We start from the raw sequence: 22,072 nt of genomic DNA, 5'->3' as shown, positions 1-22,072 counted from the left end.
ATGTTCTTCAAGCAGTACATTGGGACGTAGAATGAAGACCACATATTCCTTCTCTTCATCATCACTTTCAACCATTTCTATTTTTAATTCTGGGGGGTTTTACTATAATTTAAATAATAAAATTATATCTCTATTACTTGATATATTGATATGTTACCTAAATATCGATATCTTAGACAATGTTGGCTTCCTGCTATGAAAATGATGACTTATGCTTTCTTTGCAGCCTCCCACATCTCTTTCTCCCTATTTTCCTCCTTATTTGACATTTTAATTTTCAGTTCTAGTGATTAGCTTTATAGGTAGGTTTATGACAAGATAACTTATTTAAATCTTTGTTTCTTGATCATTGAGTTTCAGACAGTATCAGGTGACTCTTTACTGTTTAAAATTAGGGAAGTAGGATACTTATACTTTTGTCTATACCTCTTTCCTCTTTTTTCGGGCTTCCATCAGCTGTATCATACTTCTACATTGTTAAAGTTTATGTTCTGTTCTAAAAGTATAATTGAATATTTTAGTATCTGGTGAATGTGGATTCTAAAAATGGAAAACTGAGAGACAGCTTCATTTAGAATATTATAGCTGTATAAACTTATGCTCTGCAGAGCCAAGTGACGTGCTTGACCTGTAGAGAAAAAATCGCAGTCCTGAATCACCAAGTCTGTTTTAATTTAAGAAGGATGTTGGAAATATCAATGTTAAATGAACTCTCTTTTCTTACACTCCATCACTTGCTCAAAATTATGCCTCATTTTCTCTGTGAGAAAATAAAAGTTCTTTTTCCTGAGGGGGGGATAAAGATAAACACTCTTTTTAAAAAATAAAAGCATTACTATTAATCACATCTTAAAAATTGACTAATGTGAAGTCAGAATAACACTTAAACATTTTCTGAAGATATGTATGTTAATATATATACATTTTTAAAAGAGGTATATATATCTTAACTGTACAGCTTGAATAATTTTCCCATACTGAATACACCCCAGGTAAGCAGTGCAGTACAGGAGTGCTCATTTTATTGTGCCTCACTTTGTTGTGCTTTACAGATATTGAAGGTTTGTGGCAACACTTCATTGAGCAAGTCTATGGGCACCATTTTTCCAACAGCATGTGCTCACTTCATGTCTCCATGTCACATTTTTGTAATTCTCACAATATTTCAAACTTTATTATTATTATAATATGTGTTATGGTGATCTTTGATCAGTGATCTTTGATCTTAGTATTGTAATTGTTTTGGGGTGCCATGAACCTCGCACATAGAAGATGGTGAACTCAATTGACAAATGTGTGTGTTTTGACTGCTCCACTGACCAGCTGTTCCCCTGTTTCTTTTCTCCTTGGGTCTCCCTGTTCCCTGAGACACAACAATATTGAAATTAGGCCAATTAATAACCCCACAGTAGCCTCTAAGTGTTCACATGGTAAGAAGAGTTGCATGTCTCTCACTTTAAATCAAAAGCTAGAAATGATTAAGCTTCGTGAGAAAGGCATGTTGAAAGCTGAGTCAGGCCAAAAGCTAGGCCTCTTGTGCCAAACAGACAACTTTTGAATGCAAAGGAAAAGTTCTTGAGGGAAATTAAAAGTGCTACTTCAGTGAACATACAAATGATAAGAAAGCAAGACAGCCTGATTGCTGAAATGGAGAAAGTTGTGATGGTCTGGATAGAAGATCAAACCAGCTACAACTTTCCCTTAAGCCAAAGCCTAATCTAGAGCAAAGCTGAGTAAGGAAAAAACACACACCGAAATGTTTTTTCTGTAGTCTTATTCAGTAGCAATCAACACCGAAGACAGAGTTCTGTGATCAAATGTGTGGGGACCTCTCACTACCAGCAGCAAGCAGTCAGTTCCACAGTGGACACCAGCTGGGTGCCCTCCAATTCAATTCAGACACTATCTATCTGGAGATAGCTTCAGATCCCACAGGTTGAGGGCTCAGTCCCCAAACTACCCTCCACACCCCCTTTCAGGTCCCAGTTGTAAGCCCCAGGTTGTTTTATCTGTGCTTATGACCAATGGGCTATAAATTGGGGTTCCCATGATCCCTTCTTTGGATTTGATTAATTTGCTAAGTGGCTCACAGAACTCAAGGAAATACTTACTTACAGTTACCCATTTATTACAAAGTATATTACAAAGGAAATAGATGAAGAGATGCATAGGGCAGGGTATGGGGCAAAGGGCAAGGAGCTTCCCATTCCTTCTCCTGGTGTGCCACCTTCCAGGAACTTCCACGTGTTCAGCTATCTGGAAGCTCTCAGAACCCTGTCCTTTGGGTTTTTATGGAGGTTTCATTACATAGGCATGAGTGACTAAATCACTGGCTATTGGTGGTCAACTTAACCTTCAGCTCCTCTCCCTAACCTTCAGCTCTTCCTATGACCAGCTCCATCCTGAAGCTACCTAGTGGCTGCCAGCCATCAGTCAACTCATTAGCATATAAAAAGACTACACTTTAGAGATTCTAAGAATTTTAGGAGTTGTGTGCCAAGAGATGGGGATGAAGACCAAATACATATCACAATATCACAAAGGACCTAACTGTCTTCAATTCTGTGAAGGCTGAAAGAGGTGAGGAAGGGCCGAGCCCGTGGCACACTCGGGAGAGTGCGGCACTGGGAGTGCAGCGACGCTGCCGCCGCGGGTTCGGATCCTATATAGGAATGGCCGGTGCACTCACTGGCTGAGTACCGGTCACGAAAAAGACAAAAAAAAAAAAAAAAAAGGTGAGGAAGCTGCAGAAGAAAAGTGTGAAGCTAGCAGAGGTTGGTTCATGAGGTTTAAGGAAAAGAAGCCGCCTCTATAACAAAAGTGTAACGTGAAGCAGCAAGTAGTGGTGTAGAATTGCAGCAAGTTATCCATAAGATCTAGCTGAGATCATTGATGAAGGTGGTTACACTAAACAACAGATTTTCAGTGTAGATGAAACAACCTTATATTGGAATAAGATGCCATCTAGGACTTTTACAGCTAGAGAGAAGTCAGTGCCTGGCTTTAAAGCTTTAAAGGATAGGCTGACTCTTTTGTTAGGGGCTAATGCAGCTGGTGACTTTAAGTTGAAGCCAGTACTCATTTACCATTGTGAAAATCCTAGGCCCCTTAAGAATTACGCTAAATCCATTCCGCCATGCACTCTAAATGGAACAACAAAGCCTGGATGACAGCATATCTGTCTATGACATGGTTTACTGAAAAAAAAAAAAAAATATATATATATATTATTTTTATATATACATATATATATATATTTAAAGATGACTGGTAAGGGGATCTTAACCCTTGACCTGGTGTTGTCAGCCCCACGCTCTCCTAAGTGAGCTTTCTGGCCATCCCTATATAGGATCTGAACCCGTGGCCTTGGTGTTACCAGCACCACACTCTCTCAAGTGAGCCATGGGCCGGCCCCCTCAAGGGCTGATTTTTAATGAGCAAGTTTTGACAGGAGTTAGGATGGTAGGAGATAGGCTACTGAAAAGAGAGTGTTACTTCTTGGAGTAGAAATAGAATTGAGATTGTTTTTAGTGAGATCACCTGAGTACCAGGTATACTTGTGAAGGAGTATGATGCCCTAAGTGCCCAAATCCCAGTTTTCATTTTTCTGATCTGTGTGCTCTTTTACTTGGTTGAGTATACCTTCTTTGTCTGGCTGTACTTCTTTTTCCAAAGTTCAGTCCTTTGCCTTCTTTTTGTACATTCTTTCGCTTTAGGTTTACCCTCACAGATGATCAACTTTGGTTTGTAGATGATTCCAAATCTATATTTGTAGCCCTAATGTGTTCTCTGAGTCAGGCCCTTGTTTCTAACTTCTTGTTAGGCATGTTCAGGTTATTTCAAATTCTGCTTTGGAAAATATGTTGTAGTGGCATAGGATTGTCAGTTTCTCTTTTATGACCTAATGTAAGTCTCTAGATTTAGTCTTTCTTCATTGGTAAAATGAAGAGATTCTACTGGAATATGAAGGTCCCTTCTGAGTCTTAACATTGAATATTTCTTATCTACAATATGACCTGATTCTAAATCTGATTTCCATCTTGGTTTCCCAATTTCTTCCAGAAAGTGCACCATTTCTTTCTTTTTTTTTTTTTTTGTCTTTTTTTGTGACTGGTAAGGGGATCGCAACCCTTGGCTTGGTGTCGTCCGCACCACGCTCAGCCAGTGAGCGCACCGGCCATCCCTATATAGGATCCGAACCCGCAGCGGGAGAGCCACTGCGCTCCCAGCACCGCACTCTCCTGAGTGTGCCACAGGGTCGGCCCCACCATTTCTGATTTGGAAACAGTACAGCAAAAGAGTAATTGGAGTATAAGTATTTTCTTATTTAGACCTCACTGCAACCCAATAAGGAATTATTATACTCACTTTATAGGTGAAGAAACTGAAGCTGACATGCTTATGAAATGGCAGACTCAGGATTTAACCCCAATTATTAACCCAAAGCCTGTGCTGTAGTCAGTGAACCACACTGTCTCCCCTAGAGCACCTAGATGTGTAAGAGTAAGGGAAGGAGTGACACCTATGCTGTTCTTATAGTTGCTGAAGGAGGAGAGTAGTAGTAGATTATGTTAAAGAGTAAGATCTAGATAGGTTATGAATAATTGTGGTAAGCGGTAGGGTAAAAATAAATTAGTTGATGTTTGCTGCCCTATGCTCTTCAAACATCCCACTTTTTTTTTGCCTCTAAATTTTGGCTGTAGAGTTTGTGAGGTTGAAAAATGTTGCTGATGGTTGCTGTTTGGTTGTATGGAAGGTTTTCAAGAATAGTAGTGTTTTGGGCCGAGCCCGTGGCGTACTCGGGAGAGTGCGGCGCTGGGAGCGCAGCGACGCTCCCGCCGCGGGTTCGGATCCTATATAGGAATGGCTGGTGCACTCACTGGCTGAGTACCGGTCACGAAAAAGACAAAAAAAAAAAAAAAAAGAATAGTAGTGTTTTTTTTGTTATTGCAAGTCCAGAAGATATTTTATCTGTTCGTTGGGTTTGGTAAGACTGACTCCATCCAAGCTCACAAGAAGCCAATTAATAAGTTCAAATTTGATAATTTGCATGAAGAATATACCAGAGATTTTATATGTATGTCTCTATCTCATTATGAAGCTGCTAGTACATTTTATCCTTGGAAGAAACACATTACAATTGATTAGGTTGTTGCTTTATTTTTTTTATCAGCACTTATCAACAGTTCCTTCCTGAAGTCCTACCCTCTGGTCACCTTGAGTGAACTCTCTCAGCTATACTTTTATTTTTTAATTTTTTTATAAAGATGACCGGTAAGGGGATCTTAACCCTTGACTTGGTGTTGTCAACACCATGCTCACCCAGTGAGTGAACTGGCCATCCCTATTTGGGATCCGAACCCATGGCCTTGGTGTTATCAGTACCACACTCTCCTGAGTGAGCCCCTGGCCGGCCCCTCAGCTATACTTTTATTAACCATCTTTTAGGACTGGTTGTTTCTACAGATGCTAGAGCCCATCTATTTTGTACTGTTTGCTAGTTTTACCTGATATATCAGTCAGGGCTCAAATAAGACACAGAAACTACACAGTAATTTATTTATTATTAAAATTTAATTTAACTTTTCCAAAATATTTTAACATTACTTGTACACATTTGTGGGGTACAGTATGTTGTTTCAATATATGCACATATTGCACAATGATTTGCTTAGGATAGATCGTATAGTTTTGTACCTGTTAGTCTATCACTTTTCCTCCCCCCCACCAACTAGTAATTTAAACAGAGAACATTTAATATAAAGAGTTGTTAACTATAATGGGATTGTACTAACAAAGGATTGGTTAGTAAGAAGTAAGTAAATCTCTAAAGAATATAGAAATATAAGAATCAGCTGAGATAGAATGTGCAAGGAAGAGGTCCCCTAGGGCAGAGATGGCCTTGGCTCACTGACTGGCACAGAAGTTGCTGTGGTGGAACTTGCCAGAAATCCGCCTTTTAAGGAACAGAGGAAAGCTGTTCATGGAGAGGTGCCTTGGGGGTGCTGCTGGCTGCTGTGTACTGCAGGAGTCTAGCACTGGAAAAGCTACCCATATTGCAGGAGCCTGGTGCTGGAGAAGCTACACATGTACTATAGGAGCTGGACATGGGAGAAGCCATCTGTTCTGCAGGAGCTGGGTGCTGGAGAAGCTGTATATACTGCAGGAACTTGCCTAGAAGAGCACCCTAGAACCAGAAAGGGAAAAAGCCTTTCCTCCTGCAATGTCTCTCCAGTGTCCTTTACTAATAATGCTTAAAATTGTGCCAGCTGGCAAAGGAAATATATTTAAAAGTCCGGCTTCATTTTTACAGAGTAGGCAATGAAGGGTGAGAGGCAATGAATTCATAACTGGTACATACGGAGAATCATCTTCAAGTTCTCTGTCTCACTTTCTGTAGAGCTCCCTGTCTCTATTCTATAAAAAACTATGAGGTGTTTAACTGTAAGATATGAATGAATGAGGAGGAACAGGAACAAATCAGAGGGGACAAGAAGGTGATTGGTAGGTAAATTTACACTGACATACTTATCTGCTTGTAAGCTTGTAAAAGTCTGTATGCTCTCCAAATGGAATGACAGTTTCCTGGAATATAGAACCTGAAGCAAGACAGTTAAATTACATTTAACTTAAGAAGTATTTATCTGTATTTACTTTTTTAAGGCATACGGATGTTTGAAGTATATAATATTACTGCAGTTTCAAACCTGCAAAGATCCCAGATGAGTATGTTGTTTATTAATACTTTTCCCTCAACTAAACCAGTATGTGTCTTTGAGCAAGCTACTTTCACATTTTGCATTTTCCTATCTTTTTACATTGGACTACTGGTACGTAGTTCTGTGAGGTTTTAGAAATTGGTATTTGTGATGGTCTTGAAATACCTTTAATTTTAGAGTTACTACATTTTTGCCGAGGTTTAATGTAATTTTTTTTTGTTCTTGTTCTAGGACTGGGAATTGCACATGAATCTTTTGAACAAGGGTAGTTTTTAGTTATAATTACCAGTTAGAGTAATACCCTCTTATCCTGAATTTAGATTTAAGAGCAGCATCAGTTATTTGGCATAGCACAGCATTAAGCTTGGAAGTTTAATTTTTTTATAAAGAACCTTTGAATAGTGAAAATAGCTGAAATGAACTGAGCTCAAGAGCCAAAGGCTGCATGCTGTGTGTTGGGACTGGTAGATTTGGCTGAATAGAAGTTCAAATTTGTAAGAAAAACTGAGACTGGCTTATGAAAAACTAAGAAGCATTGGAAAAAATGGTATGGAAGGGAGAAGCACAAGGGATAAGACAAAAATTCAAGAAGGAAAATATAGAGAAGAGACGATTTTCTAGTAGAGGCTGCCAACAGCAGTGACAGGGGCAGGCCTTGTGGGTAGTGGTGATAGTGAGCCCAGCAAGAAGTGATCCTGGAGAATAGAGACTGGCTTCAGAAGTGAGTAGGGAGTCAGAATACCCAAAATGACAACTCTGTCCTCTGCAGGTGAAGATATGGAAGGGAGGGCTCAGATTGATACTAGGGGCAAACAGCTTTGCACATTTACATGTGTTAGGATTCTTTCAGTAATATGTGGTAGAAGCTTAAACTCAAATTAGCTTAAGCAAAAAGAGACTTTATTAATTGGCTCAAGAAACTGAAAGGTTTGAAGCATAGATCAAGCATGGCTTAATTTGTATTGAAAATCTCAAATTTTAAACAGTGTCACTAGGTATCTGTTTCTTCCTCCCCTAGATGTGGTTTCCTTTGTATTTCTTCTTAAGAAGGCAGATTCTCTACAAAAGGTAGCGTTAATGGACCACCAACAGTGTCAGTTTTACATTCCACCAGCTTAGCAGTTTCAGCATCTAATGAGTCTTGGAGTTAAGTCTTTTTGTCCTGGTTTGTTTTGTGGGCCTTTTTCTGAATCAGTAAGGGGGATAGAATGTTTCGATTGATTAAGGCTGGGTCATATGCCCATACTTAGTGTTCACCAAATCACATAGATTGAAAGATGGGGAGAGGTTATTGCCCAAAGGAAAATGGGTGTGCTGTTACCAGAGAAAGGGGTATTGCATAGGCTAAAACAACAGATGTCTTCTATGCTATCTCCATAACTCCCCTGTATACCTCCTTTGTTTAAGGTTGTTTTGAAAAGGGCTTGCCACTAATGTGTGGAGAAAGCATTTTATGTTTCTTAGAAAAATACAAAAATCAAACAAATTGTCCGTTATTAAAGTACTACTTATCCTTCCCCCCCCCCCCCAAATCCTACTTACTTTTAACAAAATAGAAAAAAAGAAAAGAAAAAAAAAAAGGAAAAGAAGAAAGAAAAGAAAAGAAGGGCTGGCCCATGGCTCACTTGGGAGAGTGTGGTACTGATAACACCAAGGCCACAGCTTTGGATCCCTATATAGGGATGGCCGGTTAGCTCACTTGGGATAGTGTGGTGCTGACAACACCAAGTCAAGGGTTAAGATCCCCTTACCAGTCATCTTTTAAAAAAAAGAAAAGAAAAGAAAACAAATCCTACTTATTTTTAAAATTTAGCTCACATTATGGAAAACTGTATGGGGGGTCCCTCAAAAAACTAAAAATAGAATTACCATGCGATCCTGTAATCCCACTTATGGGTATTTACCCAAAAGATTTGAAGTCAGTTTGTTGAAGAGATATTGCACTTGTCTGTTCACTGCAGCACTATTCACAATAGCCAAGTTACGAAATCAACTTAAGTATCTATCAGCAGATAAACAGATGAAAAAAATGTGGTACATATACAAAATGGAATATTATTCAGCCTTAAAAAAGAAGGAAATTCTGACATTTGTGACAGTGTGGATGGAGTTGGAAAACATTATGCTAAGTGAAATAAACAGGTGCAGAAAGACAAATACTGCTTGTTCTCACATGTAGATTCTAAAACAGTTGAATTCATAGAAGCAGAGAGTAGAATGGTGTTTACCAAGGACTGGGGGCTTGGAGGGAATTGGAAAGATGATGGTCAAAGGGTACAAAATCTCAGACAGGAGGAATTATTTAGTTCTGTTGCACAGTGTGGTAAATATAGTTAGTAACAGAGTATATAGTACATTTCAAAATTGCTAAGAGTAATTTTCTGATCTTCTCATTGCAAAAAATGTTAAGTATTTGAGGTGAAGGATTTTTTTTTTTTTAAAGATGACCGGTAAGGAGATCTCAACCCTTGGCTTGGTGTTGTCAGCCCCACGCTCAGCCAGTGAGCCAACTGGCCATCCCTATATAGGATCCGAACCCGTGGCCTTGGTGTTATCAGCACCGCACTCTCCCAGTGCGCCACTGGCCGGCCCTAGAGGTGATGGATGTTAACTAGCTTGATTTAGTTATTCTACATTGTATCTGTGAATCATAACACCACTTTGTATTCTATACATTTATGCAGTTACAAATGGTCAATTTACAATTAAAAAAAAAAAAGATCTAGCTCAAATCTTAGCTCTTCTGTATAAAGGTGAAAGGTTCTTTCCTACTTCTGAATTCTCAGAGCCTTTATTATCTGTACCATTCCTTTGGCGGTTAATGATCCTGTATAATCTTTTGTGTTGTCTTTTGCTACTGTTTAAAATTCTGTAGTAGTGTTTAGTGAATTTTAAACTCTTGGAGGTCAGAGACTTACTTTAGCTTCTTTTCCCTATACCTTACAATACCTTATAATTACAAAACACTCAGTAGATCATGGTTTGATTGATTTTATGTGATACACAAGTGACTGTGATTTCTTGTTCGACTCCCATGTGTCTCAGAAAAGCAACATCTTCTTAATGTTAATTGATGAAAAGACTTACGGTTAGGTTCATAGAATATTGAGTACTTCTGGCTGTCTAAAAGTATAGACGTTCTTTTCTTAAGATTTTTTTTTTTTTTGGTGATTGGCTGGTACAGGGATCTTAAGAATTTTTAATTTGTGAACTTGTGTAGATATTAACAAGTCATGTGCCAGAGTAAAAGCATTAGATGTCTCTTGGATAGTTAAGAAAGAAAAAAAAAAAAAAAGATGTCTCTTGGATAGTATATATCACTCTTGTGGTGTCATCCTGCCAAAGACGTCAATTGTAGAGCTAGGACTGTGGTCTGGAGCTCACAGACCCCTCGAGCCCATTCACAAACCCTTAACACGCAGGTCTACAAGCTAGGTAACTGGACAAAATGGTCCTTGGAGCCTTGGCTGAAGAAGGAATAGTCTGTTCAGCATACACTACACTATGAGCCTAGGCAGTACAAAAAAGAAACTCAGAAACTCAAATGCTACCTGCAAAGTCCAAAGACAAACTGAAAACTGAGCAGCTGTCAGCAGAGTAAACATGCTGTATTAGAGTCGAGCTCTCTGTTGGCCAGCTCTGCTTCACAAACTGCAGAACACACAATAGCAACAAAACTAAAAAGATACATTGGGGCACATGTGCACTAACTCCACCCCCACACAACTTATTTACAAGAAATGTGCTGCTAGACCCCCCAGCCATACCTGAGCCAAGGGAGCCTGACTAAATTTTTCTATTTTTCCCACAACTCTGAACTTTGGAACAAATGGATGTAGTAGAAGTAGTCTTTTAGAACCTAATCTAATCATACATAGAAGTACTTCTAGTTTTAATTGCCTGTGACTTTTGGCATTTAAAGTCATTAAGAAAAGAGAGGCTGGGCCGAGCCCGTGGCACAGTCGGGAGAGTGCGGCGCTGGGAGTGCGGCGACACTCCCGCCGCGGGTTCGGATCCTATATAGGACTGGCCGGTGTGCTCACTGGCTGAGTGCCGGCCACGAAAAGGACAAAAAAAAAAAAAGAAAAGAGAGGCTCATGGAGCTTTGACTCTACTTTTTTGAGGAGTAAACAGCTTTTAGATAAATAAGAGGAAGACTGCATTGTCAGCTAAGTATCCTCAAATAATAGGGATTTTTTTTTTTTTTGACCAGTAAGGGAATCGCAACCCTCGGCACGGTGTGGTCTGCACCATGCTCAGCCAGTGAGCACACCAGCCATCCCTATATAGGATCCAAACCCACAGCCTTGGTACTACCAGCGCTGCACTCTCCCGAGTGAGCCACGGGGCTTGCCCCAAATAATAGGGAATTTTGATGTTACTTTCGTAATACAAATAACTTTCTTCTTATTGTATACCATCTTGGGAGAGAAAAACTAAAGGAGGTGTAAGCAACAGAATTAATGCCAGTTCTTGTGACAGACCAAAGGATAAAAATTACCAAGTACATAAATAAGTCAATTAATTGGCATTACTGCTACTCTGAGGAAGTATAATTAGTCTTTTTTTTTTTTTTTTTTTTTTAAAGATGACTGGTAAGGGGATCTCTCGCGAGTGAGCTAACTGGCCATCCCTATATAGGGAGCTGAACCTGTGGCCTTGGTGTTATCAGGACCACACTCTCCCAAGTGAGCCATGGGCCAGCCCATAATTAGTCTTTATTTTTTTATTTTTTATTTTTTTATTTATTTTTTTTATAAGATGACCGGTAAGGGGATCTTAACCCTTGACTTGGTGTTGTCAGCACCACGTTCAGCCAGTGAGCGAACCGGCCATCCGTATATGGGATCCGAACCCGGGGCCTTGGTGTTATCAGCACCGCACTCTCCCGAGTGAGCCACGGGCCGGCCCCATAATTAGTCTTAACGGAGAATATTACATTGTCATTCCACAGGGCAAAATCTTAGGTTAGGTGTCCAAAAATGTTTAGGTTAAAAAGGTAAGCAATCAAGAATTCTTTCATGTCTAGTTTACCAATTAAATTTAGGTCACGTTGCTCTAGTAGTTTGAAATTAGCTCAAGATGAGATCAAATGCAGGAGTCAAAAACATTTTGCCGACTGTTGGAGTCTATTAGACATGAGATCTATATTACAAAACCTTGGACAGGGCAGATCTTAGTGTGTAAATGTTTTAAAATTTTTATCTAGGAAATTGGATACTGTTCCCTGAAATCTTGGGGTACCGCTATCAACTTTGAACTGTTTGGGGTATTAAAAAAGCCTGCAGCTTGGGTATCTGTGGCCTGTTCTGTTTTCTTTCTTTATGTACAACTTTCATGATACCAGTTTAAATTTGATGTATATAAAGAGGGAAGAATATAGTCTTTTGTTTGATACTTGTATTTCTTATCTAACAGCTCTACAATAAAGTGACATACTTAAGCCATGTTCCAGAGTCTTTTAGGGTTGAAAAAACAGTAAAAGAGTACATACTTCTCTCAGGGTGGTAAATCAGGCTTAGACAACTTTAAATATAGCTCATATTTTGATAGATGTTGCCAAGGTTGTGGTTCTTAGAGAACAAATCAAGTTAAGCAATTTACTAGAGAGGAAACATTTAGTTTTGTGGGTATGCAGTTTTGGTAGCAGTCAGCCAAAAGATACATCTGCAGGATGCAGGGGTTTTTTCACTGCCTTGAATTTTGCAGATGCATGGGTTCAACATGCCTCAAAAGCACTTGCTTTTCATTTTTCTGTAATCGATTTTTCAGTTGTGGATTGTTTCCAGTCCTTTGGCTAAGCATATAACCTTACATATAGAGTTCCCCCTAGTGGTAAAAGTAATAATTGTAAACTATAAGTAAGTTATAAAAATTATTCTTTTTTGAGGGGTGTTACTTCTATCGTTCTTTGGGATACTTGCCTGGAGCACCTGTTAACTCTGTATGCCTGCATACCTAGCTACTAATTCTCTTGGTTCAGGCCATCTGTGCAAAAACTTTTATGATGAGGAAATTAACCTTTAGTGTATACAGTACTCTGATTTTCTATGATATTTGTATCAAGTTGTAGCGAGATTTAAGCCAGAACTACTTGGTTTCTTAAAAAAAATTTGTCACGAAATGTTGATTACTTGTACAAGTATATGGAATAATATAATTAATACTCTTTTCCCATCATCCAGCTTCAGCAAATCTTAATATTTTGCCATATTTGTTTCAACCACCCTGTTTTTCCCATAGCTCTCAATGATTTATCACAAGAACATTACTAGCACCCTAGAAACTCCTCTCATGCCTTCGTGAGTCCTCTTAATCACTTAATTACAAAAGGTAACCATTATCCTGAATTTTATGGTAAATATGTGTTTGCTTCTCTTTATGGTTTTGCCACTTAAGCAAATATCTCTAAATACTAGTCTTGTCTGTTTTTAAAATTTGATATTAATATCATCATATAGTGTGTTATCTGTGTGTGTGTGTATATGTATTCTTTTGTTTATCATTATTTGTGAGATCCATCCATGATGGTGCATATAGCAAGAGGCTGTCCATTTTCATGGCTGTATAATATTCTGTTATAGATATTACAATTTAAAAAACCACTCTGTGGGATGTTTTGCTTTCAATTTTGGCTGTATAGAAAATAATGTTGTGATGAACATTGTAGTTTGTGATTTTTGGTGCACACATGGCTGCACACATTAAGTATGGAATAGAATTGCTGGATCACAGGTGTAACACGTTGTTCAACTTTAGTGGATAAGACTGAACAATTTTCCAAAATGGTTGTACCAATTTATGGCCCCACTATCAGTGTAAGGGGCTTTCTCTAAACCTTGGTGTTGTCAATCTTTAATTTAATTTTTTTTTTGGTTTTGGCAGCTGGCTAGTAAGTGGGTTCGAACCATTGACCTTGGTGTTATTAGCACCATGTTCTAACCAAGTGAGCTAACCGGCCAGGATTAATCTTTCATTTTATTCATTCTGGTGGATAATAATATGTCATTGTTTTTTTAATTTGCATTTCTCTGATGTCTAATAATGTTGAATGTTTTTTTCATGAGTATATGGGCTGTTTGGCATCCTTTTTTTATGAGATTCTGTTGAAACCATTTTTCAACTGGGTTTTTTGCTTTTTCTTATGCATTTGTGGGAATTCTTAATATATTCAGGATATGAGCTCTTTTTTGGTTATGTATATTTCAGGTATATTTTCCCATTATGTGGTTAATGGTGTTTTTAAAAAAAATTTAAAAAAATTTTTTAAATTAAAAAGAATTTATTTTTGGTGGCTGGCCAGTAAGGGGATCTGAACGCTTGACCTTAGTGTTACTAACACCATACTCTAACCAGTAAGCTAACAGGCCAGCCTAAAATTATTTGAAGATTTTGTTGTTGTTGTTGTGTTGTTTTTATTTTTGGTGGCTGGCCCAAAGTGGATTCAAACCTTTGACCTTGGTGTTATCAGCACCATGTTCTAACCAAGTGAGCTAACTGACCAGCCTAATGGTGTCTTTTGATGAACACAAGTTCTTATTTTAACAAGTCAAATGTATTAATCTTTTTCTTTATGGTTAATATTTTTTATGTCTTATTTAAAAATTATTTCCCCACCTTCAGTTCAAGAATATATTCTTCTGTGTTACCTTCTAGGAGGGTTATTGTTTTGCCATTCACTTTTAGATCTACAGTTCACCTGGAATTGATCTTTGTGTGTAGTGTGAGACAGGAGTCAATTTTCACTTTTCCCCCCTGCAGCTATCCAAGTGTCCCAGCACCATTTAGTGAAAAAATCATACATTCCCTACTGATTTGCAGTGCCACCTTTGTCCTGACTTCAGTAAAGAAACTAATAGAAAGGAAATAATAAAGATAAGAGCAGAAATTAATGAAACAAACAACAAACCTATAATATAGAGGTATGACAAACCTGTAATCCAGAGGTTCAACAAAGCCAAATGTTGGAACCTTGACAAAGATAATAAATTTGATAACTCCCTAATAATAATCATAATTTTAAAAAAGAGAGGGCTGGCCAGTTAGCTCAGCTGGCTAGAGCTTGGGGCTGATAACACCAAGGTCAAGGGTTCAGATCCCTGTACAAGCAAGCAGCCAAAAAAAAAAAAAAAAATAGAGAAAACAGATTACCACTATCAGAAACAAAGAGGAGGATGTCACTGTGGAACCTAGAGACATTAAAAAGATAAGAGGATATTATAACAAGCTTATGCCTATAAAGTTCGAATCATGTGAAACAAACAAATTCTTAGAAATCTATAACTTATCAAAGTTAACACAAGAAGAAATAGAAAATGTGAATAGTCCTATAACACAAAATAAATTGACTGTGTAATTAAAAATCTTCTCACAAAAAAACCCTCTAGATTCAGATGGCTTCATCAGCCAATTTAATCAAATATTTAAAGAAATAACGCCACTCTCATATAGACTTTTTCAGAAAACAGAAAAATAAAACATATTCCCCACCTAACTATAAGGCCAGAACAACCTTTGTACAAAACCTAATGAAAACATTACAAGAAAGGAAAATTCCAGGCCAGTGTCACTTATGAATATATGTGGAGAAACCTAAACAGACTATTAGCAAACCAAATTCAACAGTTTGTAAAAATGATAATACCTTAAAACGAAGTTGGGTTCACATATTCTAGAAATGCAGGGTTGGTTCAACATTAGAAAATTAATCAGCATAATTTATCAGATGAACAAATAAAGGTGAAAAATCATGTGATCATCAATAGACACGCAAAATGTATTTGATAAAATCAAACACTGACTTTTGATTTTAAATAAGTAAAATCTTAGCAAACTAGGAATAAAAAGGTATCACCTGAACTTGATGGTTTTTGCTAAAATGATGGGTATGGAAAGATATCATTTTTTAATGTGCTTTACTCTGATAACTTGTGAAGTTGAGATACTTTTTATGTTTATTAGGCACTTAGGCCCCCTTCTGTGAATTACTGATTATGTCCTGTGGCTAACATTTTTACGGGGTTGAGTGTCTTTTTCTTATTAATTTTTAGGCCTACTTGATACATTTTGAATACTAATCTTTTGTTAGTTATATGCATGGCAAATGCCTCTATCAAGGCTATGGCTTGTCTTTTATTTTATTTTTACTTTTAAAGTTTTAAATTTATTTGTGTATTTATTTATATGAATGGGCAGTATGTTCACATAAATAAAAAATCCAGAAAACACAAAAGAGCATACAGTGAAAAGCTTCTCTCCCATTCCTGTTCCTCCTTCATCCAGTTCCCCTCTTCAGAGGCATTGTGACTTCACTTTTAAAAAACTTTGTTTATAATGTCATTTGTTTTACAGAAATTTTAAACTTTAATGTAGTTAAATTTATTAATCTTTTCTTTGTGGATTGTGCCTTTTGTGTCTTGTTTAAGAAACCTCCTCTGCCTCATTAATTTATTCTTCTCTACTGTTTTCTAAAGTTTTAAAGTTTCGCTTTTTGTATTTAGATCTTTATTCTGTCCGGAATTTATTTTTTGTGTGTGATGTGAGGTAGGGATCATTCCTCCCCTCATGTTGTAAAACTACTTGTCCTTTATGCTTTTACATTATGTGATTGTTTCCTCTCATACAACTTTCAGTGATGATGGGAGTCTGCTGTTGAGCTTCATATATGTGTTGGCAAATACAATTAACTGGTCTGGTTTTTTACTTCTGTTTTGTTCCTACTTGCAGTGAATACTCAGAGTCCTAATAAGTACTGCCTTTCAGGCCCCATAATGTGCTCTTGTGTCTTCTACCATGTCTGGAATTTGTGTAGGCTGTGTTGGGGCAGGGAAAGGAGAATTTCTTTGTCACAACAGACAAGGAGAAAGCTTTTTTCCTGTCTCTTCAATTTACCAATGCCTCATCAGAAGCTTTCAGCACTTATGTAAGAAATTTCTTTATTTTTCTTGAACTTGAGCAAACTTAGTTTGTTTTGAAATACTATAGGGTAGTAAGTTGTTTTTACTTAAATATAGTTATTTTTTCCTTTAGTCCTAGAAATCTCCTAAGTTCTTAAGCATGTTCCTTGATATTCTTAGCTTTATATTGTGGAATTGTGTATTTTTGGAAGAGGATTAGCAGGATTTGTGATAAGGGGATAACTTAAAAGAAAATAAGCCACTGTCTTTTCCGTCTCTCTTCTTCCATTTTATTTCTTTTTTAAACCATTTCCAATTTGTAAGTATTGTCTTACCAGATCCTCCACTTAGAAATAGTGAGGAAGAGGAAAAATAGAGAACTATTTTAAAGAAATGAAGGTGTGGCATAACAAGAATGAGTTGGGACGAAAGGGCAGAAAAAGCAGAAGGGAAAAGAAACAGATTGTTTATGTGTTACTAGTGTGTTAGGACTTCCAGGGCATCTTTTTTCTTGTATTCCTTATAAATAGCTCGGGGCAGCCTTGAACCTGTTTATTCTTCTACCTGTTCAGGCTGTTTAGGAGGGAGCAGTTTCTGGGGATGTTGGCCAGGTAGGAAAGATTCTGTTGAGAAACAGTGTAGCTAGGGGCTTTGTGCTTGTAGCTCTTTTCTCATTTGTGTATTTGATCCAACTTAGTGCTGGAAGCATCAACTGTGATAAAATTTTAGAATCTTAACTGAGTGTTGCTCTGGCCATTAGTAAAAGTCTGTAGGTTTTATGTATGTATGTGTTTCTAACTTCAGGAATATAATTGATGTTATTCATATACATATGTATGTTAGAACCAATTTGATCTGTAATCGGTTATTCAGAATTAAAAGATGTGAATTTCATAAGATGATTAGTTTAGACTCAGTAAATTATACAATTCTTTTTGGTGCTATCACATTTTATAATTTTCTGTCCTCAGTAGAGTGGTTATTTCTCATTAGCAGTGATTATAAACAACAGTTCTATATTGACTCTTGTTTCTTGACTGAAATAAGATAACGTTTAAAAAATGAGGCTATTTTTTTGTCAATGGTTTAAGATGAAGTTGCTTCTGATTCTAATTGAGTTGTAATCACGGACATCTTTAAGTTTATCCAAGAAAAATTACCTATCCTAGTCTGTAAAAAGATTGAGGAGACAAGAACTTTAAGTTTTCTTAGTGACTTTTTGGCTTGAGAATATACATTCATAGTTTTGAATTTTTATGTGATTTCTCATAATACATTATCAGTTTAGATAAAAGAAAGAATCTAGTAGCCACCAACTGAAGACTTGGATTGTTGTTTAAAATTATGTAGTAATTTTTCAAGGAAGTAGAGATGAACTTTGAAGTTTACTCATGTCTTGTTTTCATTGTACTGTTATTAAAAATTATTTATGTCGTGTTGGCAAAGTGTGATGTGGATTAATTATATTTACTATTTAAAGGTGTCATTCTTCCTGGACCAATGATTAGTATGTATGTTGAAGTGGACAACTTTTAAGTTGTGATTGTTTCTATTGTGGGAATGTTTGTATGAGTCAGGTGAATTTCAACTTTGCCTGACTGAGATGCGATAATTTGTCCTTTCTGGCTTGTGTTATGTCTACTCATTGGTTCTATAATAAATAATTGTTTATATAGGAAGGATTAGAACAAGCCATTAGAGTTAATTGATAATGGATAAAAACCATGACGTTCCTTCTGTAAGAGATGGAATAATACAGTTACATTTAGTAATAATATATTAGAAATAAAAAGGTATATAGTAGTTAGGTACTGGGAAACAAAGAACAGGGAAGGAAATATTTCTGAGAGTCAAAGGAACTTTGCCAGGTGTACAGTGTAATGTAGGAGTGGAAAAACAGCTAAGATTGATCAGGGTCCTAGAGAGAAGAACCTGTCTGAGCAAAGTTTGAACTTAGATGATGGATGGGTCAGAAGCATCCAGAATTGTGCAAGATATTTTTGTTTTTTGTTGTTTTTGATGTCGGCTGGTACAGGGATTGAACCCTGGACCTTGGTGTTATCAGTACTACACTCTGACTGTGCTAACTGGCCAGCCCAGAAGCTTCCAGAATTGAAGGACTTTAAAATAAAATCTAAATGTGCTATTTTATGTACCTGCGAGTGTCTTCCATTCTGTGATGGCTTCTTGGTTATGAGAAACAGAATCCAAGGGCAGCTGGCTCTCTAAAAGGGAGCTGATTATAAGGAAACCTCTGTCTGTGTGTGGACTCAGGAACCAAAGTACCCAACGGGACAGGGCATAAGAAACACATACAAATATGATACTCCTAAAGATTCTTCTCTTTCATTTTTTTTCAGTGATGCCATCTGCAGTTTTATTATCTGCCATGATTCTTCCCTTCGAGGTCAGCCCATTATCTTCAATCCTGACTTTTTTGTGGAGAAACTTCGACATGAAAAACCTGAGGCGTTCACTGAGTTGGTGGTCAGCAATATCACAAGGCTTATTGATTTACCTGGAACTGAGCTGGCTCAGCTGATGGGGGAAGTGGACCTTAAGTTGCCTGGTGGGGCTGGCCCTGCATCAGGATTCTTCCGGTCTCTAATGTCTCTCAAGCGAAAGGGTAGGAGATGTGTCTGTGAAGGGAGGGCGGGCAGCTCTCCCCTGCCGTCTGGGCTTCACTCTTAACACCTGCACATCTACTGAGGAGTTGCTGTTACCCTAAAGCATTTTTTGGTCACTTTTCTCATTTTCATAAGTAGTAAAACCTTAAGTAATAGTAATAAAAATGATAAAAACTGTCTAGATAAATAAACTAAAGCAAACATTCAGTCCCTGAGAGATGATGTAATTAGTTTAGAGTAGTTATCAGGGGCATCTTGATTTTCATGCCCGATTAATACTGTGCTAAAATAATATTTCAAAAACAGTTACATAGCTGTGGAGTATAGTAAAAAAAGATTAAACTTTCTAAAATTGCAATAGTTCTCAAATATTTTCATTCCATGGAATGCTTTGCCTACAACTCACTCAAAAAAGCATTTCCAGAAAATAGAGATTGTAGCAATGCTTTTGATAAGACATTAAAGAGGTACTATTTTGTTTTATTAAATATAAGAAAATGATGAAGGTAGAAAAAATGTTTAAACATTATAACACATCAGATTCTGTACCAACTCCGGTAGATAATCTGTCATGCTTTGACAATCATGACACTATATTCTGTTTTTTATTTGTTTTTAAATTAAATGTAAGTTGTTACTTAAATAAGAGGCTGGTCTTTGCCTTCAAGGAATCTACAATCTAATATTGAACTTGGAGAGAGTTGATTGAGGGTTGTTCTGTTTGCATTTTTTTGGTGCACTTCCAGTTCTAGGGTTTTTGTTTACTAACCCTGTGAAGGTATCTGCTGAACTGTAAAACAGGACACTTGACTGGTTTTAAGTATGATGATTTTGTACTCTTTGTGTGAAAGATAGCCCTGGCTTATCATATGGTTTTTCAGAAAAAGGAGTGGTATTTGGATCACCACTGACAGAGGAAGGCATTGCCCAGATATACCAACTGATTGAATATCTACACAAAAGTAAGACTACTCGAAATTTTATTGTTCTTTGCTTAATGAATAATTGTCAGTTTTCTGTTGAGAGCTAACTGCCTTGAGTTAGTAGGTACCAATTAACCACCAACAAAAGGACTAACCAGTGATAATTTCAGAAGGCATGCTTTTAAATATATTTCTTTTAAACTTCATCTCATGTGTTTTTACTTCCTTAGATGTATATAAATTAGGTAGTGTCTATAAAGTCACATTTACCCCTTAACTCAGAGACATTTCTTCTGGAAAAATATGTTGTCCCTAAAGAATCATGACATTTATTCAAGGGAGCATCATCTCTAGAATTCTATGATTAAAATACACTCTTCACTTAATTCCCACTTCATTTTTTAGTAGTCATACTAAAAATTATGGTTATGTCATTGCTCCAAGTGCTTGGCACAGCTGGGTGAGTATATGTGAAATGTGTGGTATTATGGGATACCTTCATAAATTCAAAATATTTCCTTGATGAAGATTAATTTAACCCAAGCAATTATTTATGGCTTGTTCTATGTTGGACATTGTGCAATGAGCTAGAGCAGAGTGTACAAATTGGCAGCCTAAGGGTTCGAGTCATCTGCATTTATATTTTGTTTGGTTGGCAAAGGATTACATTAAAAATAAAATTAGTTATCTGTGTTTAAAATGGTAGGAAGATCTAGTGTCCTTGGGCCCAAGATGCCACTTGGACACAATCAGCTGGAGCACAGGTGTGTGCTCTCCAGTTTGTTATGGTTTCCATTCATTCTTTTACTATTACCTGCCTGTCCTTATAGCCACTTGAACTCAGACTCCTGAATAAGGGGGTCAAAGATGAATGTGTACCTAACTGAACTGTCATGTTTTTTCCAGATTAAACTCAAACTATATGTCCCATCGTTTTTTAAATCCCCTTAAAGGAGCTTAGAACCTAGTTGGGAGAGGGCTGGCCCGTGGCTCACTTGGGAGAGTGTGGTGCTGAAAACATCAAGTCAAGGGTTAAGATCCCCTTACTGGTCATCTTTTTCTTTTCTTTTTTTTTTTTTTTTTAAAGAACCTAGTTGGGAGAAAAGAATGGTTTAGCTGGGATGGCCCTACGCTTCTGGGAGTTCTAATTCCTGGAACAACGCAGAGACTCTAGATTTCATTCTGGGCTGGAAAAACAGTTTACAGGAACAAGAAGCCTTCAAAGAGGAACTCAGCCCCTCCTTAGAAAGCCTGGGATGAACAAGGGGAAGGGGTCTTCAGGAAGATCTGGCTTTTCTTTCAATTTATTTTTGAAGTGCATTCCGACCATTGATTAGGTTAAATTCAGAGTCTCCAGATATACCTCAGGAGGTTGAATGACTCCTGGGAGTACCATATTTTAGTTTGGGAGATTTCGAGGTGTTTTGAGGTATTCAGATATGTCTCCTACACTACTCTGGGAAAAAATGCAAAAACATTCTTCAAAGGCTTTGCAAAGGGTCTTTTAAGTGGAAAGTAGTCTTTAGACTATGTATTTTAATCATAACTTCTCTTTTTGTTTCCTTTTTGACTGTCCTGCATTTTCTTCCATGCTAAGAAGACTTGCGAGTGGAGGGTTTGTTTAGAGTACCAGGGAATAGTGTCCGACAGCAGATTTTGAGGGATGCTCTCAATAATGGAACTGATATTGACTTGGAGTCAGGGGAGTTTCACTCAAATGATGTTGCCACTTTGCTGAAGATGTTTCTAGGAGAGTTACCGGAGCCCCTGCTGACACACAAACATTTCCATGCACACCTCAAAATTGCTGGTGAGTATAGGAAGTGAGAAGGAGATGTAAATGCATGTTTTTCAATGTAGTAAAGTCCTTTAGAATTTCTGTTGCTTACGGCCGAGCCCGTGGCGCA

General features: G+C 37.4%; 1 protein-coding gene across 2 annotated transcripts in view; it reads left to right on the top strand.

Annotated features, from left to right (window-relative positions):
• ARHGAP19 (Rho GTPase activating protein 19) overlaps positions 1-22,072 on the top strand; it is a 50,069-nt gene that overhangs the window by 4,753 nt on the left and 23,244 nt on the right. The window contains exons 2-4 of one of the 2 annotated variants that reach the window (XM_063102840.1): positions 18,976-19,241; positions 20,124-20,204; positions 21,766-21,975. In XM_063102840.1, the coding sequence (XP_062958910.1) occupies positions 18,976-19,241; positions 20,124-20,204; positions 21,766-21,975 (557 nt within the window). Of the gene's footprint in view, positions 1-18,975; positions 19,242-20,123; positions 20,205-21,762; positions 21,976-22,072 lie in introns of both variants that reach the window. The other variant, XM_063102839.1, reaches the window with a different exon arrangement.

The sequence above is a fragment of the Cynocephalus volans genome, chromosome 7 (genome assembly GCF_027409185.1).
Source record: "Cynocephalus volans isolate mCynVol1 chromosome 7, mCynVol1.pri, whole genome shotgun sequence".
Classification (NCBI taxonomy): domain Eukaryota; kingdom Metazoa; phylum Chordata; class Mammalia; order Dermoptera; family Cynocephalidae; genus Cynocephalus; species Cynocephalus volans.
Note: the sequence above shows the minus strand (reverse complement) of the source record. Positions and strands in the feature narration are given on the sequence as shown.